Source organism: Molothrus aeneus, chromosome 1 (assembly GCF_037042795.1).
Source record: "Molothrus aeneus isolate 106 chromosome 1, BPBGC_Maene_1.0, whole genome shotgun sequence".
Taxonomy (NCBI): domain Eukaryota; kingdom Metazoa; phylum Chordata; class Aves; order Passeriformes; family Icteridae; genus Molothrus; species Molothrus aeneus.
The window spans coordinates 4,142,567-4,169,282 of NC_089646.1; the positions used below are offsets into that span (position 1 = coordinate 4,142,567).

At 43.2% G+C, this 26,716-nt stretch overlaps 1 protein-coding gene across 1 annotated transcript in view; it reads left to right on the forward strand.

Annotated features, from left to right (window-relative positions):
- The first annotated feature begins 509 nt into the window (after positions 1-509).
- Positions 510-26,716, forward strand: part of CRHR2 (corticotropin releasing hormone receptor 2) — a 153,835-nt gene continuing 127,628 nt past the window's right edge. Inside the window, exons 1-2 of the mRNA XM_066550642.1 lie at positions 510-662; positions 15,381-15,474. Coding sequence (XP_066406739.1) covers positions 597-662; positions 15,381-15,474 — 160 coding nt within the window. The 5' untranslated portion in view covers positions 510-596. The remainder of the gene's footprint in view (positions 663-15,380; positions 15,475-26,716) is intronic.

Sequence of the window (26,716 nt, forward strand, 5' to 3'; positions counted from 1 at the left end):
GGGGGGCTATAAGGGGTGTATCCAATGCACCTAATTTTGGAAAATGATCCCCACTGCACCCAGAGCGTGGGCAGGGAGAATCCTCTTTCTCCTGGCTACTTTGGAGGCAGTGGAATTTCCAGCGTACGGGAGGGTGGAGGAGGCTCCCCGTTATTTCTGGAAGCTGGTGTGGAAGGCGTCCCCATCGCTCGGGGAAGAGGGATCTCCATCACCCAGCGCTCGGAGAGGGGGCTCCCCACGGCTGCCGGCCGAGCGCGGCCCCGCTTCCACCCAGCGCCCCATGGAAGGGGGAGCCCCTGTGGCGCTCGGAGCCGGGGCACAGCACGGTCCCCCCGGCTGCTGGAGCCTGTGAGGGTCGCGCTCCCCCGGGGGCCCCCCGCCGCCTCCATCCCCGAGGAATCCTGGGCGGAGGGCGGGCTCGGCTCCCCCTTCTCCCTCCCTCCCTGCCTGCCGGGGGTTTGCTCTGGGACGCGGCGGCAGCGCCGGGCTCGGCTCCGGGACGGCGGGCAGGGGTCAAGGGCAGCAGGCGGGGGGCGATGCCGGCGCCGGGGCAGCGCCGAGGGTCCGGCTGAGCCCCGGGCACCCCCCGAGCCCTCATGGCGGGGCGAGCGCCTCAGCGCAGCCTCCCCGCGGCAGCGGCCGCCGCGCTCCTGCTCCTGCCCGTAAGTGCCGGGGACGGGAACGGGAACGGGAAAGGGACGGGGGGTGCGGGACAGGGACAGGGACCGGGACGGGGAGGGAGCGGGGGGACGCCCCACGGCCGCGGGGAACGCAGCGGGGCAGCCGCGGGCGCTCGGGGCTCCGTGCGGGGACCGTGCCCCGCGCCCTCGCAGGTGCGTCCCCGGCTCTGGGGCAGCCCGGGCGGGCACCGCTCCCTGCCAGCTGCTGCCCGGGGATCCGTCCGTGCCCGGGGCCTTTTCCTGCTCCATCACAGGTGCTCTCAGAGACACCCTCTGCCCGCTCACCTCTGGAGCGAGTCCCTGCGCCCTTTTTAGTGCCCCCTGCCCTGTGACACAGCTACGTTTGCTCGCCTGAAGAGGTGCCAGCACAGGGACCCCGCTGGGCTGGCAGCTCCTTGCCCCAGCGGGGTTTTCTCTCAGATCTCCTCGCTCGCTGGCGGTGCCCGGTGCCCCGGCCTCTGTCCCGGTGCCTGTGCTGGCACCATGTGCTCCAGCAGCCCTCGGCGGGCAGGGGTGGCGATGGGCAGGGCTCAGCCCACGCACCCAGCCAAGCACTTACTCCGAGTTTCTCCCGAGTGAAACCCGCAGGAAGCTTTTCCGCGTGGTCCTTCTCCATCACCAGCGTCCCCCTGGGAGATGCTGGGATGAGGTGGAAATCAGGTTGGCCTCTGTCGGACAGGGCTTCAAGAGCTTTCCTGACTTGTTTGTTTTGAGCGGTGGTTTTAAGTGTGGTTAAGCCAGACTTGAAAAGAAAACGTGAGAGGTTAGGCAGCTTTGAACCTGTGCAGAATTTGTAAAGGCTGTTCCCACAGCTTTAAAAAAGTGGCAGTGACCCTTCTGAACCACAGTGTAATTGGTCTGTCTTTAACATTTCCTTAGATAAAGAAAGAAAATCTGTCCAGTTTCCCTAAGTTCTGTCTATTTTGGTTTGGTTTGGGTTTTGTTTGTTTGTGGGCTTTTTTGTTTGTTTATTTTGGGGGTTTGTTTGGTTTTTGGTCCCCTCTCTAATTTAGAAAGAAAAAGAAAAGCCAGGTCAACGACAGGCTTCAGAGACAAGCAACAATTTAATTTCATTTTATTTTTCACAGTAGCTTCCTTAGAAGTGAGAGAATACTTTCTCACCTCCGCCAGTGTCGGGTTTTTTTTATCCCCAAACGAAGGAAGAGATCAGTGCACATAGGATCACAGTGGCATGGGTCTACACACTTGCTGTTTTCAACCCCAAACCACTTCTTTCTGATCTCTGTTTCTTATTATTTTTTCTCTCCTAGTCTGTATTTTCTCTTACTGATTTATTTTGGTCCGTCAAAATATCTCAGTTTGTCTTTAGAGTGTGGGACTTGTCAGTGAGGTTATCAAAACTAGTCAGGTACTGAGTATTTAGCCAGACTGATCCATTCTCAGTCACTCAAGAAATGCTATGTGTTTCCTCTGTGGATAGAATCTTTGGATTTTCCAGGTTTCCAGTTCTGCTGCAACTTTGCATTTGAATTATTCCTACTAATTTTGGTAGTTGTGTCACTGCTTTAATAACAAAACTGCCTCAAAAAGAAGGGAGAAGAGAAGGTAGATTAAGGATCAAAAAGTGAAGTTTCCATAAAATGATTTAGTCCAAGAAATGTGAACTCTGAGTGTATTCTCTGTTTTTATAGAGGAGCTTGTTTGGGTGGAACATGCTGGTGTCTGACAGGGGCTTTTGTATACCTGTGTGGGAAATAACATTTTGAATCTTCAGCTCTGGTTGCTCCAGCTGTAGCAGAAGGTTTTTCTGCTCCTTTGGGGAGTGTTTTAATCCCTGAATGTTGTCAATAAATCTGGATCTCTGCTTTCCAGCTGGAGGGAACTTTGCACCAAGAAGCTTAAGAGCAGCGTTTTAAAACTTTGGCTTAAAGCCAAAGCTCTTAAATTCTTGTTTAACTTGAAAACCCTCGAAAGTGGACTCAAAGTCAGTGCCTTTATCCACATTTGTGGATTTGAGGAAAATAGCTGCTTGTGAGAGCAGGCCCTTACCCAGTTAAGGGAGTTTAAGTTTTCACAGCAGCCGAGCAATTGTGTTTTATGGGAGCTGCAGGTTTGCAACGCCCACGAGATGAGGCAACTTTGTGGTACAGAATTAGATCTGCCACATGAAAATGCTGGTGCAAATGACCTGACAGATTTCACAGGGCTGGTCAGCAAAAGGGTGAGGACTTGAACTGAGATTTATGTTCTCTTAAAGGAGTTCTGGGCGTATGATGCACTTGAAAACACATTTAACTGAATGTGGGAAACAAAAAACAAACCATAAAACGAAGGCAAATGAGTCTTATGACATTTTTATATAAAGTCCTTGCTAAGTTCACGTAATTTGGAGAAGGGGGGATTATTCATCAAAACCAAAAGCAAGGCTTGCTATCATTTATTTGTTCTCCTGGAGCTGTTAAAAGAGCCGGGGCAGTGTGAGTGTATCAGCCAGTGATGACAAGTTAAATAGTATTCCTGGTCTGAGGCTGCCAAAATTCAGCCCCATTGTGAATTAATGCAGCATAAACATCTCATCAGGAGAAGGCTCTCCTGGGGCAGTACTTTGTCAGGGTTTAGTTTGTAACCATCCCGTGGCAATTACTGGGTGTTGGAGGGAGGTGGCTGTGTGCTGGTGTTGGCTGGCTGTAGTTTTGCCATAAAACATTTCAGTGATGATGTTCATCCCTGCCCTTAGCCAGCAAGAAAGCAGCTTTAGCTTTTGTGCATATAAGGCAGCTGCTTACATATTATTATCTTGTCAAGAGCAGAGGAAAAGTCATGATCAAGTCCTCTAAACTCTGTGACCTTCATATTCCAAACCAGAGCGTGGTTGTGGAGGAAAGGAGAGCTGGGATCTCTTTGCAGCCTGTGCATTCTCAGGTGCAGAATTTTAATTTCAGCCTCACAGGTTCTAACTCCACTGCTACATCAATATTTCCAGGAAAGCTCTCCAGAAAAAAATGCCAGGGAGTGACTTGTGCTCATGTGATTGAGCTCCTTCAGCATCTAAAAGAGGGAGATGCTGCACAGACTGTGCACAGAGCTGGTCCATGCTGCTCCCAGATCATTCCCAGGAACTGGGTGAGATCCCACCAGATTCCTTGGGGCAGCAATGTGGCCAGGAGACATTCTAAAAAATTGAACAGTAGAAGTGATTCAGGACTTAGAACAGACCTTTGCACTGCTTGATTTTTTGGCTTAGATGGAGAGTGCTGTGCTGCCATCGCTCTGGGCTCGCCCCAGGGAGGGGTTTTCCTCTACGGCCAACTCTTCATTGCTTTGAATTTGGTGATGAGCTCTCTTTGTGTCAGGGATTCCCAAGTTCCTGCTGCTGATGTGCTGATCTGAGAGGTCCACCACGAGAAAAATGGGGTAGTGGATGTTACAGACTTATTAAGGATGCATTTTCCTTTTTTCTTTTTATTTTCATTTTGCCCTATATATTAGTAAACCAAATATTTAAAAAATATTGTATTAGAACAAACATTTGCACATTTCTAGATTCTTTTAATAGTTCTGCAGATCTTATTTTTTGGGGAGAGGGGGAGGTGAGGAAATGTGGGTGGCAACAACAAGCTGCACATGCTGCTGAATCTGTTCCTTTGTAGTTTATATCACTTTCAGGTCTTGCAGCACTGCAAACCCAAAAAGGAGATTTAGGGAAAAGCTGATTTACTCTAGATTAAAAGTTGATCCAGCAGATGACTTTTTGCAGGAATTTTCTTTCCCACACCATGTCTATAAATTGCAACAGATCGTATCCATGTCCTTATTTATTGTATTTTACACCACTTTTAATCCCAAATGTAGTCTGCTCTTCCTTAGAGTGCAAACATTATTTATTGGATGTAAAGCTGGAGCTGTCCAGCGAGCCCCTCTCACCTCCCTGCCTCATGTGGGTACTCAATGGCCTGTGTTTATTGCATAAACATTGTCTTTGTCTCCTTATCTTTCTGTTCATGACAACTAAACTCTTTGTGATGCTTTGCTTTATCAAGCTATTTCTTCATACAGAAGTGTTTTCTTTAACTGCTAATAATTCTTTTAATCTTAACAGCTTTGAAGGTATCTATATTTGATTTAAGTGTTGGGTAGAGTATTTTAATTTTCTTCTCTGACAAGTTGCCTAAATTTGGCTGTGGTCCTTTATTCAAGAGAAGACAAATAGAAAGTAGATCAGTCAACAGACAGGGCTGTCCTTCGGGTGACTGTCTGCTTGAATCTTGTCAGTCACATCCAAATACATGAAAATTTCATTTCCAGTTTGTGGTGCCAGCATGGGGATGTTTGTGGGACGCTCCCTGCAATGCTCCTTGACAAGGAGCACATTCTGTGATAGGCACTGCTCAGCTCCCTGGCCCTGGGCTCATCTGTGTTGGCTCTCACCAGCAGATGTTCTGCTGGATCTTCTCAAGGGCTGGTCCATCTGGCTGTGGAAGGGAGAGGGAAAAGCACCTCACAGAGGTGAATTCCAATGTCCTGTCCTGACCTCTGATTCCCAAATCCCTCCTTGCTGTGCAGAGGAGGCAACGCTGAGAGTCAGGTGCTGGGAGCGTGCTGCTCCTTCCCCAGCTCTGGGGTGGAGAACTTGGAATCTGCCTCTCCAAACATCCCTTAAGCCTCATGTGCCTGCACAGAACCTCAGCATGTTTTCACTAAATAAGAAAGAAAATCCACTGGATAATTCAAGAGCTGAAAAGTGCTTCTTCCACGGAGCTGTAAGAAAATGAAGCTAATCCAACGAAGCCAATTAAAGCTCTATAAACTTTTGCATAATGCTGGCTGAGTTAACTGTCCACTCTGGGCTGGGTATGCTGGGAAAGTAAATAGTGAGTAATGCAGATGGAGATTAAAATACATTAGCTGTCCTCACTGCAATGCTAAACCCTTGCCCTGGTAATAGTAGCTCAAGTGCCAGAGGGCTGCAGAGGAGCTGCTGCTTCGGAGGGCTGGGGGATAATCCCTGCTGCTTTCCCCAGCTCCCTGGCAGGCAGCAGAGCTGCTCAGCGCCGTTCTCTCTGCACTGCCATGCTTTGGGAAGTGCTGTGCCCTGGCAGGGGTGGCTTTTCCAGCACAAAGGAAGGAGGAAAGGAGGCAAAAGGGAAGGGAAGGAAGTGTGCTGACGGGCCTGAACAGGTTTCCTGTGGGGCTGCCAGCCAGGCTCTGCTCGCTGAGGTATCCATTCCCTTTGAGTGGCAGGAGCAGATCCCAGGCCTGGCCATGGCTTGGGTTTCAGGGGGCTCAGGCCAGCAGAGGCTCCTGAGCCACGCCAGGGCTGTGCTGGGCACTGTGGCCATCACAGCTCTTCCCTTGCTGCTTGCTTGTTTTGTGAGCAAACATCCCTGCCAGGGACCAGGCTGCTCCTTCTGCTATCAGCTGGCTCTTTCAAAGCAGAGAGGAAGCCCAGGGTGTCCCTTGGCTGCTGAGAATGGTGTCTCAGAGCTCAGGAAAGCATTTTTGACCAGGTGTGCTTCCAGTCAGATGCACTGAGGATCTTTCCTCATCCTGCCTCAAAACTCACCTGCTGGGACATCAGCTGTTCAGTCTAGCTTGAACTTGAGACACCTTCCAAAGTGTAAGAATCCCCTACTGTATCAAAAGAAGTATCCTCATGAGGGTTTTGAAGTCTTGTCAGACTTGCAGTATTTCTTTCCTTCAGAAAGTAAAAAAAAAAAAAAAAGAATTAAAAGGAAATTTTATCTTTAAACAGAGTAATAATTTAAAAAATGTATTTTCATAGTATTTGGAAAAATATTTCAATTATAATTATGTGAACACAGTAAAAAATCTTAGAAACATGAGTGAGAAAAACCTCAAAGCCTCTGGATTGCTGATTATTGTTCAAGATACAGTCTGTATGTAAGCTGTGTATTGCATTGCCCATTGAAAGGCTTGGGGAATAATTGTTATCTGTGATTCTTTTCACTGTAGGGACTATAAATCATATAAAATGGAGGAATGAGAAAATAATTTGTGCTGGAAGGGATTGCCAGAAGGCAGGGTTAATTCCAAAACCAAATCATTCTCGTCCACAGTTCAGCTGTGAAAATCTGCAAAGATGGAGCTCTCACAACATCTCTGAAATGTCTTTTTACAACATCTCTGTTCTGATGCTGTCGTTGTCATGGTGCATAATTTTTTCTTTATGTTCTATGAGATTTCCCTTCAGTTTGTGAATGATGCCTGTCTTGATGCTGTGCTGTCAGCTCTTGAGAGGAATCTGACTCCTCAGAGAAGAGTCCGTGATTCCCCTTCAGGTAGTGAGAGATAATTCCAGACCTGGAGTTAAATTTCACTGTGATACTTGGTTTTCAAATCTAGAAGTGGGCTCCAGCCCAAGAATTAGCAGTTTAAGGAAAGATGGAGAGAAAGTTCACTGCTAATACCCAGTGCCACCTCACTGGCTCATTTTTAAATCCCTGTCAGGAAATCTTGGGTCAGAGGAACATTTTGTGGAGGATACAGAGGTACCACTGTGGGCATTCCATGGGAAGCTGAGCAGATATCTTCAGCTGATAAAGTCTTGATCCAGATGGGGTTTTTTTATCTTTCTCAGGTGGCAGAGACATGAAAAACGAAGATTAGGAGCTCAGATTTGTTGAGTGGAGAGCCTGTGAGGGGTGGCTTTGGAAGGGTAGTGGCAGTGGTGACAATGGATGGGTGAATGATCCTTGCAGGGGCTCTGCATGTAGACAAAGGTTAGATGAGGGAGGTATTGGCATTCACTTGGGTAAATATGACTTTTAAACTTGAGCTGCTCTGGATTCCCTGAGTGTTTTGTCTCCAGTGCAGGATTATCTCACCCTGGAGTCCATGTTTAAAACACAGGTGATGGTCTGGTCCTTGACAGTGGTTCCTTCTTCCATGGAGCACTGGGGAGCCTGAAGCAAAGGCTGCTGGAATAGGAGGGTGAGGTGAATCACATTGGAGCTGCTGAGAGGATTCACAGGAATGGGAGTTGGGTGGGAAAAAAATTACTCACAGACCTAAGGAGAGGGCAGACATGAAGGCAGGAGCGCCCTGAGGGGCTTGCTCCCCTTCCAGGCTCTGAATGTGATACCCACAGGTGTGGGGAATGACCAACGAAACTCTTCAAGGATGTGAGATCTGAAAAGTTTTTCCATTAAACAATCTTATATCAGGAAAGCTGCAGCTTGTGGTTCAAATGGAGTTGTGCTCATTTTTAACATCTCAGGTTGCTTTGGTAGGGCTTGGAGACCTGGTTGGACAAGTCCAGCCCGTGTGTGGCCTTAACCAGGTTTGGTTTGTATCTCATGATTCAGAAAATCCCTCAGCACCTGCGTGGCTTTCAGTGGATGAAGAACCTCCCCTCTAAAAGCTGCTTCAGCAGAGCATGTGCTCACTGAAGGCAAATCTCCAAGTTTCAGAGACAACAGTGAAGTTCAGTGGTGGGTTCAGTGTAGCAGGTGCTCGAGGGGTTTTTTAAAATTTATTTTTGTATAAAGATTGATTTCATCTCATGCCTTAAAACTGAGCATGTGTTCAGTTGCTTTATTGAACTGGGGTCCTAATTCCCATTCCATGCAGACTTTAAGTCTCTTTTTCCAGACTTCCTGGAAGAGCTGCAGAGTACATCTGGCCTCTAAGATCATGGAGCAGTGTCTCCTGGAGCATTTGGTGTTCTCTAACAAGTAGCAATGTTTTATGTGGCCACTTGGATTAACTCAGAGGGAGTTTCAAGGGCTGAAGGATGATTTGAAAAGGAGCCTATTTTTCTTGAACTGTGCTCAGAGTCTTTCCCTTTACTGTAACCTTAGCTGGCTCAGGTTTCAGGTTGCAGGCTCCTGTGAAAACTTGTATTTAGACTTTCTATCCCAAATGGAAATTATTCTTCTGGTGAAGCCAAGCCAAACAATTGTACGCTGCCAAGTGCTGCTGCACGAGTGATTTTAAGTCACTGTGTTGAGAAAGGCCAAAAACATTTTCATGCAGAGGGATGACCTTTTTGGTTCTCCAAAAAACAAGTATTTCCAACACAATGGCCCTCTGACTACTGTTCTTTGATAAGCATCTCTTTCAGATGCATCTTGTGGATGAAGTAACCACCTGGCCGTGAATATAAATCCATCCTGGCCACTGTGAAGATGACTTTCCTCTCCTCTCCTGTGCTAATCTCTGGTTTTGTCCTAAAGTAGCAGCTTTCACTGTTCTGATTGTGCATATTCTTTCAGGTGATTAGTAGTCAGCAAATATTCCAGCTCTCCTCATTCTCTCCCATGTGTTGCCATCTCTTAGAAGGAAAGAGCTAATCAAATGAACACTGGCATTTTTTATAAGAGCATTCCAAGGAATATCTGATGGTTTTTTCCCCAAAGCATCTGTTTCCCCACACCAGTGATGTAGAACTTGCCAGATGCCCACCTGCCTTGGAAACTGTTCAAACAGAGGATGGATTTTGTCAAGGAAGTTTGATTTTGCTGAGTTGAGCTCTTTCACTAATTACATTTTCATTGTGAAGTTAGATGCCTGTGTTTCCCTAAAATGAGCTTCTCTGCACACAAACTAAATTTTTGCTTTTAATTGAGCCACCGTTCTGAGCATGCCCATCCCAAAAGTTGGGGTGAGAACTCAGTCTCATTGTGGAGATGGAGTGAATTTATTTGCATTGCCTAATTGAATAACTAAAAATTAAATGCAGGTTTCCCTTTTCTCTCACATTCACTCTTTTTTTTTTCTTTTTTTCCCTGTGCAAAGCTACTGAGCAGCAGCTTTTCTGTGTGCTGAAGACAGTGTTGCTGCAATTTTGATGTTGAAACGAGGCAGCATTTGCAACCTCAGATATTTTAAAGAAACACATGGGAAAAGCTGGAGTCTTAAGAGCAGTGGAGGTTCCCAGAGATGAAGGGCAGGGAGAAGCATCCTCCTGACCTGATCCATGCCACTGCAAGAGGTGGTTTCTCAGGAGTGGAAAATGCTTTGGCTTTATAGAGAGCACAGTTAATAGTGCAGGGTAAGACTTTGTGTGGCAAAGAAGACATGAGATGGACCCTTCTCCTGTCAGCTGTGGGCTGAGCACATTTTGTGTTAATAACTCCACATTTTTCCATGTTGGAAGGTCACTTCATCTTGCTCAGTAAAAGAAAGAGCACAGATGATCAAATAGGATGATGGTGTGCTTGTGTGTTCTGCAGCCATCATCTCTCCTTTTGTATGCAGTGTCTAAAGAAAATTTAGGAAGGATGCATCTAAGTGACTCTGTCCTTATAGTGCAGAAGACCCAGGCAGTGGAGGTCATTCCAATTAAAGATTTAAAATACTGCAGATGAACTGCATCTGGAAAATTCCTGCTTCTCTTCCTGAATTCCAAAGGAATCCCTGTGTGATCAGCTCAGCTGCTGCTCTCTGTTTTGAAGTCTAAGCTATTCAGTACAAATCTCACTGCTTTTCTGGGAGTGGCTTTCTGCTGAAATGCTGTTGTACTTTAATGGGATGGATTTCTCTGGGACCTCGGGAGTACTAGAAACTACTTTTTTTTTTTTTTTTTTTAAAGAGTTTTTGCTCTGCTGCTTTGAGGCTGTGTCAGATGTCAGCACCTCTCAGCAGGCCACCAGCAGATGTTCGACAGGGAGGCCTAACAAGTGGCTTTTATTAGAGCACTGCAGTATGGCATCTGGGAATTCTTGTGTGAGGATGGGAAAGGGGAGTGTGTGCATCTGTCCATGTGGGGCAGCACCCAAACTCACCTCCCCCTTGGCAAGGGGTGTTCCACTGTTGTGGGTCATCCTTTTCCTCTTTGGTCCTTCCCTTCAGCTTGCATTCCTGCTGACTTCTCCCACTGTGCTGCTATCTACTGTTAGAGATTTAAATTTAGCAGATGCTCCATTGTGTCTTGTGGTGCTTGTGAGGGTCCCCAGGATGAGGTGAGAGATGAGAATTTGACTCCAAGCTCTCAGAAGGCTGATTTATTATCATATCATATCATATCATATATCATATCATATCATATATCATATCATAGAAATTATATACTAAAACTATACTAAACTATAGAGAAAGGATACATCAGAAGGCTTCACAAGAATGAATAATAAAAACCCATGACTGACTCCTCAGAGTCTGACACAGCTGGCTGTGATTGGCCATTAATTAAAAACAATTCACATGGAACCAATCAAACATTCACCTGTTGGTAAACAATGTCCAAGCCACATTCCAAAGCAGCAAACACAGGAGCAGCAATCAGATAATTCTTGTTTTCATTCCTCTCTGAGGCTCCTCAGCTTCCCAGGGGAAAATCCTGGGCAAAGAGGATTTTTCAGAAAATATCATGGTGACAGTGTCTCTGTGGTAGCCCCATGCTTGTGTTGACATTTTTGGATCCTATCCATAGCTTTGGGGGCTGGTTTATATTCCAAAGCCATTCCTTTAGATTCCTGTCACCATTTCTTCCATGTTTGAGAGGAGAAAACAACCCCTCCCATGCAGGTGAATTTTACAGCACCAGTGTTCATTTGGTTTTACATTTCTATATTGCTCCATAGTGGAACTCAGTATTTCAAAACAGGACTCTTTGTTAATTCTTCTTAAAATGATGTTACAAATCTTCTCTAAGCTGGACGAAATAACCACAAATACTGGTGGGAACTGTGAGTAGGCAACTCTTGTGTCTCATAGTTGATGTCCTCTGACAGAGATAAAGATCTTTCATGAATTAATGAAGAGCAGTGACCATGTCCAAGGGGAAAGGCCCAATAAAATGCCCATTAGAGAGGCAGACAGTGACACCAGAGCAATTCATCCTTTTCCCAAAGTCCTCCCAGATGTAAATGGGAAGTTGACCAAAGGCTCTGTATCTTTTTTTTGGAAGACTCAGAGCTGGCCTGCTCTTAGTTGGTGTCCCTGCTTTGGAAAGTAAAAGACTGATTTCCACCTCAGTCTTTGGCTCAGCACATTAGGTTTATTTGTTCATAAATGTTCACAGTGGCTCAGAGGAATTAAGTTGGACATTTCTGTGCATGATTTAGGTAAATTTTCAGGACAAAAAAGAACTGATTTGGTGGCAGAGGTTACGGAATAGCTGTTTTAAGAGAAATACAGTTTGAGTAAAGTCATGCATTAGTGACCCAAAGCCATTATTTCAGTACTTCAAAATATAATTTCTGTGCAGTCATGGGCCCAATTATTTATCTTTAAAATTCTACATTACTGAAATGTTTCTCTTTCTTTGTTTGTTTTGCTGTTTTTTATTATTGTAAGAGGAGTTTTTCAAGGCTGACCTAGAGCGGAGGCTGGACAGAGCTAAAGAATAAAGCAGGGATTTATTAAAAGGCCTCCATGGATCCACCTTGGGCAGCACAAGAGCCCAGCCAGGGCTGCACCCAAGATGAACCAAAATGGCCCCAAAATGCACCAGCGCTCCCGGGGTCTCTGCCTTGGATCAGTTCTGCTCCATTTGCATCTTGCAGTTCATTGTCCCATTCCAGCTTTAGCCCCTGCAGTCCCACCCTGCTTGTTTTTCTCTCTCCAGCCCACGGTGTTTGTGCTCTTGGGCTGAGATTTGGATCATTTGTCCTTGGTGCCCAGCTGGAGCAGGAATTGTTTTGTCTCCCTGCTCTGTGCACAGAGCTCAGCATCCCCTGATATGAAGCTCAGCCTCACACACTGAAGCAGCACAGAACCTAAAAATATAAAAGCTAAACCTGAGGCATCGTTTGGGTTTGTCTGCTTTAAATACAATTTTTTTTTTAAAGAAATTTCGCACACAGCAAGTCCGTTCACTGTGGTTAGCGGAGAGAAAATGAAACCAAAAGTAACATAATCTGTGGAAGGCACTTTTCCCCCCAGCCAAATTAACCTGAGCTGACCCTAAGGCAAATGTGACATTTAACCTTTCCTATTCCTGCCCAAGCTGTGCTCAGCTTGACCTCTGTCTGTTCTTCCCCACCGTCCTGGGGAGGGCTCAGCTGAACACGCGGCGTATTTACAGTACACGGGGATGGCTTGGGTTTCTTCTTTGAAGTGAGGCAGTGCTTTTGGCCTGGGAGGCGGCAGAGGGGTGGAGGGGTGAGGGATGGAGGGGGAGAAATGCCTCTGCTGTGTCAGCTCCCGTGCCTGGCTCGGTCATGAGACGTGGCCACTGCGGAGCCTGGGTTTCGGGAGCTCTGTGCCTCGGGAGGTGGAATCTGTTCCTGGCTTTATCTCCCTGACCTGGCCACGTGGGGAGGGTTTGCTGCTGGGGGCAGGAGTCCAGAGCCTCCCTGGATGTTGGAATTTGAAATGCCGGGAACTCTCAGAGCTTTGGGCCTGTAAGGCAAAGTTTAGAATTAAACACAAGGTTTGATCTGAGAGTTTAGAAAAGGCTTCCAAACTTAGGTGCTAGAAGTGAGAATGTAGATTTGTAGTTTAAAGCAGAGAGCTGTTAAGTATGCGAAAAATGTGTATTTTATGATTGGCTTTTCGCAAATATTCAAATGAATGTTGTATGTGTTGTGTTAGAAAGTAATGCTCTATTAATTCTATTAAATAGTGTGTTAAATGTAGTTTTAGGTTATAACAGAATGTTAAAATAGAAACTATGCTATGTAAGAGACTTTTTAAGGAAAGGACTTGCACTGAGATAGCCGCCACGGGACACCCGAATCTTTCAGAGAAAGAGAATTTATTGCTCCATTATCAGAAGAAAGCAACTTCTTCCTGCCTCACTCAGGCAGGATGATGGCGTCAGGATTATGAGGAAGAAGTCAACTATGACCAGACAGAATCCTGTGTTTGAATGGAATTTATGCATCATTTATGAGATGTATGAATATGCAACAGGCTGTTGTTTTAAGGGTTAATCCTTTGCTAATGTGGGTCCCTTTTCAAGCTTGTGCTGCCCATAAAAAGGTACCTGGATGTCAGCAACTCTTTGTTTCTGTTGTCTCATATTGTACTAATTCAAATTGTCCAAATGATTATTACTCTAATTGTATTACTATTTTTAAAACCATTTTACTACTATTAAACTTTTAAAATTTTAAAAACAAGTGATCAGCGTTTTTCACAAGTAGAAGAAAGTTTAAAGTTTTAGAGTACAGTATTGTAAGTTTGTGTGTTATAACATGATTAATTAAAAAAAGCTTACACTGTGCTGTGACTCCATAAAACAAAATATTTAAGAATTAGGTCAAAAAATAAGTATCTTTGTTAGTAGTGTTTTATTAGTTAATAAATCTTTAAAAGGTCTTGTAACTAGAAGTCTGGGGAGTTTTTGAGTTATGTGGTGAAGATGTGATCTGAACTCACCTTTCCTACCTATGTAAAAGATAAGAAAAATAAATCACATTATCTAAAGCAACTTAGAAGTCCCCTCTCTAACTCATTCAAAATTCTTCACAAATCCTCACACCTGGAGGAGAAAACAGCCCCTTCATGGAGTTTTCTGTATGAAAAGAATGAAGTCTGGGAAAGACTTTCTGTTTGTACTTCAACACTTCCTATTTTATAAAATAACAAAGTGATATATAGCAAAGTGAGAAATAGGTAGAAAAAGATGCTGTACAAAGAACAGTTGTTCTTTAGACACCAACATTGCTGATGGATTCTATTGTCATGAGCATTTACTCTCCTTTTTATTAAGCAACAGAGAATTCAGTGACATGAAATGGGTTCCTCAATCACTTCACACACTTTAGAGCACTGAAATATAATACCAACCTTCAAGGGATAGGGTTGTTTCCCTGAGTAAAAGCTGCTGAATTGTGTTGGAGTCATTCTGTGTAAACAGAAAAGCAAAGGCATTTTGTGTGTTACCATGGCTTTATATCCCCCCTCAGAAAGATTTTCAGCCAGTTTCATAGATGGAAAATGGAATTTTCTGTCATTGATTTGTCACTCCTGAATTTTCCTGCGGCGTTTTGTTCTGCCTTTCTTAAAGGAATTTCCAAGAGCTTCTCTTGCTTCAAGCAGGATCCCAGCTTGGCTCTGTATTTTGGTGTGGGCTTCTCTCCTCTGTCTGCACTGGGTGCTTCATTTTGAGTGTGAAAATTAAGATATCCCCATTGATTTTCAACTCTATGTCCTAAAATTTACTTGGGGTTGTACTGTTACCTTGTACTGAACCTGCAGCTTTCTCAAAGTGCCCACGTTGGCATTACTGCTCTTTCTCACTGTAATTTGCCCCAGAAGAAGGCTCAGCCCTGAATGCTGAGGGTCAGAAACTTGTGTGTCTTCCATTGACTAAAAAGAGCCACAGGACACATTACAGGGGTGCCCAGTTATCCCAAATATTCCATGGGAACACCTTCTTCAAGCCCTCTGAACTGCCCTTTGCCAATTGCTGTACCTCTTGAATGTGCAAGGATCTTTGGCACCCATATACCAATTAAAAGTTCACCGAAAAAACTCAACACATGATCTTTAATGGGATGTGATTCAGCTTTGCTGTTTCAGGTGTCTCCTTTTAGGTGAGACACAGTGGATCCTGAGCTTTGTTAAAGGCATCGAGCAGCTCCCACAAGGAGAGATCCAGATTGGGTGGTTAATTCGCAGTTTCCTGCATTAATCAGGTGAACTTCGTGTGATGCCCTGGAGCTGAGCAAGTACAACCACAAACCTTCTGTGTCAGGGGGTGTCTGCACCCGAGTAAATCATGAATGGGAGCTGCTCTGAGACTGCTGGGGGCTTGCTGTACTCATGAATGAGAAAATCTGTTCCAGGCTGCTGCTTTACCTGCTTGGTTTCTTTCTGTTCCTCCAGATAGTTCTCCACTGTGAATCCTCTGTGAACCTGCCCTTGTCTGTGCTGCTGGAAAAGTACTGCGAAGCTTTGTCAGCCCGCGCCAACGTCACAGGTATTTATTCCTCCATTTCTTGGTGGCTTCTTGTTACTGGAGGATCCATTTTCAAAGTGTCCTTGCTCCAGGCACATCTTTTCCTGCTGAGATAAACATACTGTCTCCAGCCTTGGCTTTCCCTTGGTGACAATGTCCAGTGGTGTGACAAGGAAGGAGAACTTGGAATTTTACACACCTGGAGTAGTTCCCTTCAGGGGAACTACTGACAGCTCTTTCTCATAGTTTAATCTATTGAATTAACTGTACTTACTGACTGATGTGATAGTTGAAAATTAATATATTTGAAATGTCTTCTCCATTTATCCAGACCAGATTTTAGAAGCAGGGCAAAGCACTTGTCTCTTGGCTAAAATGCACCAGCACAGAAATGATGCTGTAAGAAATGTGAAACTGGATCCAACTTTGTTTCAGAAGTGGGAGAAGCATGCTCAGAGCCACTCCTCTGCAGCATGACTTGTGTGCTGCAAGGAATGGTGCTTCTGGGGGAAAAACTACATTTCTTCTCTTCCTCTTCACTTTCTTTCTCCCCTTGGTGAATATTTGTGGAGGGAGGAGCTTAAAATATAATGTAGGTATTATCATTCAGCCAGTTCTCCATCCCTGGAGAAATGGCAAAGGAAACGAGGCTCAGGGAATTAAAAACCTTTCTGAAAAATATGTTGGATCAGTGGTGTTTTATTCTGACTTAATCTATTCCTTAAGGACAATAAGCTGATCTAGATATCAGACTGAAGTGTGAAAGTTGTGGTGCCTGAACTGCCTCTCAATTTGCATATAAATGGGTGTGTTGACCTGTATTATGAACCTGCCCCAAGCTCTGCCCCTTGTTGCCACTGTGTTCCAGGAAGCAGCTCTGCCTCATGTAGCAGGTTTGTTTATATCAGTTTAATGACCATCTCTTCCATTCCTTAGCTGGAAACAAAGGGAAGATAAATGAGGTTCTATATTTGGACCTTTCTTTTAGGTGTTCTTTGCCTCTTGAATGTGTTTGTAAATATTATCGTAAAACTTGCCATTTATTCATGAAGTGTTTTTCCTTGTGCAGAGCTTCTATTTTAGAAAAAAAACCCCAAATTTTCACGCCAGGCTGTCTTAGAAGCGAGCAAACAATTTATTTTTCAGTTGTTGACAAAATATAATTTTCTGGGCTGTTTATGTGATGCATGAACACACAGCATATTCTCCAGTGGAGTGTGGCTACTGGAACAGAATTTTAATGGCAAAAGGGAAGGGAGAAGCTACAGAAGCCTCTCTTCCATTCCACTATCTTTGTGAGGTATCACTGATCAGAGGTAAAGCAATGGAAGTTGATTTTTATTTAGTCAGTGCAACCTGCAGCTTATTTTAGAACAAACTTCCCTATGATACGTTAAAATCCTGAGAACCTTGAGAGTGGTTTTATACAGGTGATAAACCCCAAATATAGTAAAATATAGTAAACCCCAAATCTGCTCCATGGTCAGCCTCAGGTACAAGCATGAGGTGAACTTTGGGACACCCTAGGGACAAAAATTCACTTTTTTGCTTAGCACGGACCAGTGATCTTTTCTCAGTGTGGAGGGTCATCAACAAGAACGTGGTGGTTGCCATGACCTGTTGGTTTTGTGCTCCATGAAAACTGGATCTTCCAAACACTCTGGGCTATTCAGCTGTGAGCCTTCTCATTAAAAATGGAGGTCTGAAATGCAATCACCACCTCTTCATGGTCAGTAGAGCTCTGTTGGTACAGTTAAAGACCAAAGCACCATTTAATCCTAAATTAAAACCTAAAATGGAGCAGAAATGAAATGCTTTTCCTTTATTGGGGTCCAAGAATAATGAGCTTATGGAACTAAGTCTGCTGTAATATTTCAGTGTCCAAAATGAGGTGAGCTGTGTTGCAGGCCTCATTTTGAACTTGATCATGACAAGGATGTGTCCCCCGGGAGCATTGGTGTGGATGGAGAGAGCCAGACCACAGAGCCTGCAGTGTCTGAGTCTTTCTCTGGCTCCTGTTCTTTGACATAGTGCAAATATATTCTAGAAGGGAAAAAAAAATCAAGAAAAGAAACCTAAGGAGAGCCATATTGAACAATCTTTATTTAGCTAGGAGAACAGTAAACATTAAGCTCTGTAATTCATTATCTTCCCTGTTTCTTTTCCAGAAGATGCTGTTAATTAGTCCAATATGTTAATTTCCTCCTCTTATAATTACTAATTTCACCCCCAAATATGTTCACACTAAGTATCCCAAACAGATGGCATAAAATGCTTTTGAGAATGTAATGCATGGGTAATTTCACAGAATGGCTGAGAGAATGACATTGTAAATTCATTCTGAAACAATTTAAACCAAGAAATACTTTTTCAGAGCTGGAAAGCAACATAACTCATTTTCTCTTTTGGGCATTTTTTCCTTGAAAAATCCCTAGATGGCACCTTCAGGATTGCTTGGATTCAGTTCCTGAGCATGATGGTGGTGTCAATGAGTGGTTTAGGTCATTACAGAATCACCATCAAAGCCATTAGCAGAAGTATGTTTAGCATGAATTTGTAAAAGTGTGAGTTAGCAAAGTTCAGTGTCAAGGTCCACTCTATCACTTTTCACATGGATGAATCACACAGAGGAAAACCAAGTTAGAATTGAGATAGGATGATTTACACAGAGATGAAAAATGCAAAACGGCAAAAGGGGCCCTTCTGTTGAGTCATGAGGGTCAGAGTAGACCTCCCTTGCTTGTTAAACTCATTACAGAGCTTAGGTGCAGCTCAGTTCAGCCTTAGTCCCAGACCTGGTGATTGGTTTGTCTAATCTAAAGGGTTACAGATGTAATTAATTAGCATCACCTAAAGCACCACCATCAAATGTATCCCAGCAAAAGGTGATCTTAATGGGATGTTGTAAAAACACCAATTCACCACAGATGGAATTTTTACACGGCTTCTGAACCAGCAGCAGGATGAGGTTTGTTCACAGTTTTTAGTTGGAACTCTGGATGCTGAGAATTTCAGACTTTCTGTGCTGACAGGCACTGACCCCCAAGAGAACACTGCATTTGACTTGAGGCCGTGGAGAAGGCTTCCAAAATGGAATGACAGAACTAAGATTATGAGTGTGTAATTTGATTAAAAGTGTGTAATATCACATGGTGGAAAACTTAGAGTTGAAAGTTTAGAATATAGTAATATATGTGAAGCAAGACAGAAGTTTTAAGGCAGTAGCTGGTTCTTCTTCACCTTCTTCTTCATGGATTTGTGTGGTATTTTTAATTAGACAGAAAAGTCTGCATTGCAGGACACAAGTGATTAGTTATGAAGTTAAAAAATTTAAGTGTCATTTCTTAATTAGGTAGTTTAGCCTTGAAAGACCTTGTAAAGAAAAATAGTTAGACATTTTGTAACTTACTAGTGAAATACTGCAAAACTCATGCCTTGTAAGACTGTAATATACATAGGAAATAATCAACATCGAAGTCTAAACACGAAATATCATCTCAAGAGCTTCAATCCCAAACTTAACAGAGGCAGAAAAAAGCCAAAAACCAACAGTGGATTACAAGATTTTTAGCAGTTCCTAATCACTGACTAATTTAACATTTGCAGAGGCTGTCAGTAGAATTTATTACAACTACAACAGTCAATCACAGAGCTAAGATGGCAACATTCATACTACACTTTCTGTAGGTATCTAAATTTCCATCCTGGCCACAATCTGGGTGGGTAATTACTGGAATCTTTAAAATTCCAGTAACAATGGAAGGTAAGAAACGTTCCAAGGCTGTCGGGGAATGACTGAATATTCCCACTGTCACTCCCACCCAACATGGTCTCTGCTCCCACCCTGGACACACAGAAGTCCTTACTATGGGGTCAGGGACACTTCACCAAACTCATTTCACAAAGACCATGGCCTAGCAGGAGTTCCTGGGATCACAGAACAATCCAGAAGAGATCTGAGTAATGGGGGAAATGCACCACACCAGATGGGAAGTGTCTTTGTGTTTGTGTACCTGAAAAAAAAGTTGTATTTAATTATTACTTCACTTTCATATATAAGAGGAATTGGTTGAAATGGCAGAATTTATTTTTTTTATAGGACTCAGCTTAGGATGTTTCTAAAGTTGTAATTTCCTGGCCTGGTTTGACTAGAATTACAATGATAACCAGGATGAGCAGGTGGCTATAATTCTATATTTGTGTGTGATACAGGCACTGAGTTACAGCTTGAATTTTTATAAGAACTTAGAGAACAGAGGTCCTCAGTTCACACTGATATTCCATGCATTGTGGAATGTTTTTGCATTATTCCCTTCACATCCCTTGCCTTTCCTATCTAATGTGTTTCCACAGGAGACTGCAAGTCTTGGCTTGCATCTGATCCTGCTTAATCTTGATCTGCATGGAAATCTTTTGATCCCCCTGTTTGTTCCATTGACACATTTGACCACACAATCTTTAAGACCTTGTCAAAAGACAATTCATTTGAAAACAAATTTTTTAAAAAAACAAACCAAAAAAACAGCATGTGGATGGCCCATGCTATGTGCCTTATCAGTATACAAATCATATTCTCTGTTTTTCTTCTCTTTCTTCCCTTTCAGTCAGTTTGAAGGTTGCAGTTTGCATTTATGGTGTTTAGGTGTATTCAGACAACCCAGTAAAGGAGAGGCAGTAAATCAGATGTCGTGCACTTCATTTCAAGAAGTCCTGGGATGCACTGGACTAATAAATTCTACTGACAGCCTCTGAAAATGTTAAATTAGTCAGTGATTAGGAAAAATGATTTGTTCCTCCTGGTGACTGGATCCTCTTGAGCTGGGGGTTGGTTCCTTGCCGTCATTCTGGTCACTTTGTAGTGAAAAGTGAAAGGCTGTTGTCTCCCAGAAATGGTGGAAACATCCTGATTCTGAGCGGCGCAGGATTCCACCCGTACAAATCCAGGCTTACACTGCTCCTGTGTTGTTTCCTGTGTTTTCCAAGTCTCTGGGGAAGCTGTGGTTTAATGAAAGTGTTGGTGGATGTGGGAGGAGTGTATCCAGGGATAGATCCACAACTCATCAAAGATGCTCATCAAGTGTCCAGCTAACCTGACATCACTTGGAGTTTGCCATCATTTTCCCAGTTGCTGGGACAGTGTTTGATTCTAGAGGCTCCGCACAGAACTGGGAATGTATGAATAGTGTTGTTCTTGGCTGGCTTGTTGGTTTTAAATAATCAATTTCAATCACTCTTGAATCAATGATCCTTTCAGTGGATGAAAGTTTTATGACACACGAGCATATTTGATAATTTACTTCCCATCCCCAACTGCGAAGGTGAGCCCCTCTCTGCTCCAGGGGTTATTTATTTCTGTACATCACACCATTCTGTTTCCTGGAAACAGAAGATTTGGCATCATTATATCCCTAAATATCCCTCCAGAGTAATGGTATGGCAGCAATTCTCTCTGCTTCCCTCCTGATTTTCCCAGCAGGCCACATCAATGAGCAGCCCCATTTGGAATGAGCTTTGGATGGGCAATTTATTTTCACAGATGCTTTCACTCCCTTGGCTGCAGCTCCCCACGCTGCTCCTGCAGCTGCCTGGGGGCCAGGGTCACATCCACAGCACCCAGTCACTGCTCCCAGGCAGAAAGATAACCTCAGACATCAATGTTTGCACCATCACCACTCCAGCTGGGCACCAGCAGCCTTCCCAGCGCTTCCTATTTTCAGATGTTGCAACAGCACTGTTTAAATAGAGGTGATGATGTTGGTTTACTTTCCCACTGCCCCAAATGACATACCAGGCAGTCTAGCTCTGCTTGCTTGTGCTTCCCAAAATAAAGTTGACAGTGCTGGGTGTTGTTGAACAATTTGTATTACTGCCCTTATAATTTTAAAAAGTTGCATTTTTTTTTTGAGTCTGGTGCAGTTCCAAACTGAGGATATGGAAATCCCTTGTGTATTAGGAAACTGTAGACAGTCCAACAAGTTTTGTGGTCCACTAGAGAGGATTATTTAGAGTAATAGAAAAATTTCATAATGCCAAGGTTGTGGGTTTGATCCATGTATGACCCATTCACTTAAGAGTTGGATTGATAATCCTTTTGAGTCCCTTCCAAATCAAATTATTCTGTGATTTAGGTTGGAAAAAGCCCCTAGAACCATTCCAGTCCAACCACTAATACAACACTACCCCATCCACCTCCAAACTATGTCCCTAAGCATCACATCTAATTTCTAAATTTGCTGTAGAAACAAAATATTTATGAGGGGTTTGGGGGTTTATTTTTTGGGTAAATGATTTATGGATGAGATAGGTAAACACATCCAAAGGTTCCCACTTTTATCCTAGGTGTCCAGAGGCTGATGAGCTCTTCCAAATCTACAACAACAAATCTCTAAGCTGTGCAAAAGAGGCTGTAAAATCTCAACATGAAACATGTTTCAGTAAGAAGTTGCCCCAGTGTCTTGGCGCCATGGAAAAGTGTTTTTGCAGAACCTCAGTAAAGCACCAAAGGAAGTAATCTGCCCTCTGATTTTACATGACACAGGAATGTAAAGACCCTGGGAGCAGACACTGAGGTTTTTTTCATATTTCAGAAGTGTGGCACACCTCAGTCCTGGCTCTGTCACCTCTGTCTGGTGCATTCCCAGCAGACCCTCAATAGTGACTGTTAAAATGCCCCACTCCATCAAATATACCAAATCTTTGAATTTATACAGTTGGTACAATAAACACCATTTGCTGAAAGTGGTTTCTAAATTACATACCATTTTTTTGGAAACCTTGATAGATAATAATACACACTGTAGAAATTCTCATTTTGTCAAGTTCCACAGAACAGATCAAGTGCCTTTTCTGCTCACACAGAATCATCTCAGTGTGTCTGCTCCTAAATGAAAACACACCCTGCCCTTTAAATCAGCATTTCTTTCTGGGTTTGGGGGGTGATGAGCCCTTCAAGGATTAAAATAACACCGTGGCCAATCTAAGAGTAAACCCATCAGAGTGGTACTACAGAGGGCACTGGTCTGAAGGATGGGTGGGTCAGAGGATGTCCAACATCTGCAGAGCTGCAGGATGTTATTAGGTGCACTATTATTAGGAAATGGGAGAGATTGGGTGGAACAGGCAATTTTTTTGTTGTTGTTTCTCGTTTCAGTTTAGTGCCCAATTGTAGGAAATGGATTTATAGAAAATTCTCCAAGCCTGACAGAAGGCTCACACAGTGTGTGCATCTGTATGCGAACCTTGAGATAAGAAATGCTGACTTAGGAATGCCTGGAATAGGACAGACCTTGTTGAAAGAGAAATTGAACTAGAAGCAAGTTTCAAAGGGTGGCCTTGCAAATAAGACTGGATACTTTGGAGAAACAGAACTAGGAAAGATGTGTTTTAATAGGATGTGTTTTTATAGGATCCATGAGGGGAATTTTAGATGACTGGCTTTAAAGCATTTACAGCATGATGTGGAAAAAGCTGATAGGTGATAGAAACACTTGTAGTGTATTGTAATTAGGAAATAGTTGGCTTCTGATGTGATTGTGGTGTTCTGGGTCAGAAAAGAGCTTAGTCCAACACCCATGAACCCATGACTGAGTTGACTCTCCAGGTTAGCAGTGAGCCTCTAAGTGACCATGGTCACAGGGGCTCTTGGATGAGGCAAGAGACGAGAATGTTGACTCTATGATCAGAAGGCTTGATTTATTATTTTATGATATATATATATTACATTATAACTATACTAAAAAGAAAAAGAAGGACAGGTTTCCTCAGAAGCTAACTAAGATAAGAATAGAATAAGAATGAAAAGAAAAGCAGCTCTCTTGGACTCTGTCTGAGATAGCTCTGTCTTGATTGGCCATTAATTATAAACATTCAAGATGGCCCAATCAAAAATCTACCTGTTGCATTCCACAGCAACAGATAACCATTGTTTACATTCTTTTCTGAGGCCTCAGCTCCTCAGAAGAGAAAATCTTAAAGAAAAGATTTTGCACAAAAGATGTCTGCGACACCTCTAGATGTGCTCTTGCTGACACACAGTCATGGTCTCACCTTTGTCTCCCTGCTTTGGACAAAGCCAATGTTTCCATGCTTCTTTTGAAGAGGTCTTCTGACCACACTCAGAGGCAGATTCACCACGAAGCCAGACCAAGGTGAGGCTGAGCTCCATCCATTTCCCTGTGAGGGTAAAGTCTGTGTGGATAAAATCATGCCTGCTGGTGCTGCCTTCCTTCAGTACCAACTACTGACAGCAAAAAAAGAGGGTGACCTTCCACCCTCTGTTCTTGGTGTGTTCAAGATGTGCCCAAAGCTGTTTGAGGATCCAGCAGTGGATGCTTTGAGGAAGAGGAAGGGAAAGGAAAGGATGCTTCATACTTGCAGGTGCTGTTCTACCTTACCTTGGACTAGAATTTGAACACAGAAAATGGATCAGAGATTCAGCTTGAAGAAATCACCTGATGTAAAGCTGTAGCTGGCCGCTCCTTGTTTAACTCTTGAGTTGCATCACTTGGTTGAACTTTGATGAATAAACTCTGTTATGCAGGGAATTAATTGGCCTTGGCCAGCCTTGAGATAAGAACATCTTATTGTATAGTCATAGAACCACAGAACAACAGAATTGTCTGAGACCTTTAAAATCACTGAGTCCAGCCCTCAACCCAGCACTGCCCAGTCCACCTAAACCCTGTCCCCAAGTGCCACATCTACACCTTTTAAATACCTCCAGGCTGGTGACCCAGCCACTTCCCTGGGCAGCCCACTGTCCCATGTACTTAAAAATAATAGTTAAGCACTGAAGCTTGTCAAAGTGCAAAGGAACCTGTAGAGCTCCAGCTCTACATTGCTCAGCTTTCTTATTCCATTACCAAATAAGAACCAGAAGGGTTATTTTTTTCCCCTCCAGGCATTCATCTTACTTGTTAAACTGTCAGAGGGTGGACGCTGGCTGTATAAGAAAGAGATAATGGAAAATGTTAACATGGTTTATGTAAGCCACTTGGACTTGAACTGTTCAACACTTCATGCCCTGTGCATCTTTTTTTGTAGCAGATTCATTCTCTTTGTCGTGCTACTGCTGTGCATAAATGGTCAGACAAAAGGGTTGTTTATGGATGCAGATATTTCAAGTTGCACATACCAGTAGCTAAGAGGTGACACAAATGAGAAACAGATTGCTAAGGGTATAAAATGCTGGGTGGTCTCAGCTCCACTGATGTAGAACAGGAGCCTGATTTCAAGGCTCCCTGCTCACCCTCTGGACTCTCCACCTTGTGCAGATATCCCTGGTACATCAGGCCAAGCATTTAGAAGCTGATCTCTTGCCTGCTGTCACTATGAAATACACAGGGAGTTATTACCATGCCAGAGAAACCTTGTCCTGTATCAGGAAATCCTCTGGGATGAACATGGGAGCTGGGAGAGTGTTCATTTATCTCCTGTCTCTGTGTTGTTCCCTAAATATCCACTGCTGGGAACTGGAAGATGCAGTAGGTAGACCCTCAGGCAGAACCAAAAGGGCTGCCCTGGTATTTTTGAACAAGCCTAGGTTTTTTTTATTTATTGAGTTTAAAGGCAGCCTAAGGCCTGCTCAGCTGTAGATGCCTACTTTGCAATATCCAGTTACAGGAAATTAATCATTCCCCTAAGAACCTGCTCTTTCTTTGAAAGTATCCCTGAGGTAATTCCACAGCAGGTGGGAGACTATTACTCACTGCCTCCTGTGTAAATAAAGGGGAAAGAGTTAATATCAGCAGTGAGATGTATTTGCAATTTTGCTGTTAATCTGTTCAAGGAGAGTGCTGGTGAGTTCATCCCTGTGGGTGTGAAATCTTTAAATGAATCCTCAGTGTGGAGCCATACCTCAGTGGGCATGAGCTCTGAAATTTGTATCAGCTAAACACAAGATTTCTCACTAAGATGAGAAGCTTCATATCTGAGCAATTTGTGGGTTGTTAAACATACCTATACCTATATATGCATAAAAATATACACATAGAAGTATGTATCAATATCTGATTATTTTAGAAATCAAAAGTATCATTATGCTGAAACTGTCCTTCCAGTAACCACTGGGTAAACTCAGTTCTAGGATTTAGGAGTATGATCAGTATTTTTTGCTGTCTTCTCTCCAGAAAAATGTTCTCTTGTTTGAGTTAATTTAAAACTTTGCACAAATCTCCATTTTATTCATGGATAAATAAACTCAATTTACACATTTATTTATGCAGGATGCTTACCAAATTTTTTTTCCCCCTGTTACTCCTAGAGGTTTTAAAAGTCTTTATTTTCAGAGGAAGGAAATGGTATTTCAATGCCACTGTTGCCACCTAAAGTGCTTGTCACTTCTGCTTGGGTGAGTGCCCAGTTCACTCAGATGTGGCTGCTGTCTCTCACATTGTTTTGATGGATTACTGGTCTTCTTTTATTTAATTTCTTATGAAACCTTCTCAGTTCCAAATGTAAAAATCTTATTAGCAGAAAAAATACAGGGTTTTTTTAGGTTGCTGTAAAATAGCTTGTTGTGCTACAAATCTCTGATGTAAGTAATACAGAAATTCACCCACTAGATCGACTTTTTAAAAAAGGAATTATTTTTTACATGATGACAGTGAAAATTAATGTAGCCATCCATAATATTAAATTCTGGGCTGTTATTTCCCCTACCTAGAGGATAAAATTTTATGACCATTTTCAACAGGGAGACAGAGAGCTCAGGGCCAGCAGCTGAAACATGCACAGTAAAAATTGTTATGTCTTCTATTTTTCTGTTAAAATCATCAGAATTTTATCAACATCCACAAGACAATGAAATAAATGTGTCTGTTTGACTGGGGAAAACACACAGTAAAGGAAAAATCTATGCAGCATTACATGGTATCTGTAACCTTGTTTTTCTGCAGTCCCATAGTCCACAGATGGAACAAGCAAAGAATACTTGATTTTTGATCTGCATTGCAGATTTCAGAGCACTTTGTCACTTTTTATCTCATTCCAGGAGGCCTGACTGTGGTGTATTATGTGAAGTCCACAATTCTGCAGTTACTTCTTCCTTCCAGTGTTGCAATAAACAGAAATAGTTTGTTCTGGTTAACTTTGTGTAGATTAAAACTTAAAAAACTCATAGCAAAAGCAGAATCCGGGTAAGATGAGGGGTGGATATTTTTACCTCTGTTCTATGTACGGTGAAAGATGAAAAATGAAATTATTTGCCAAGAATTCAAAGGCAGCCACCAGAGGAATATCAGAACTTGAGGCTTTCTCACTCTGC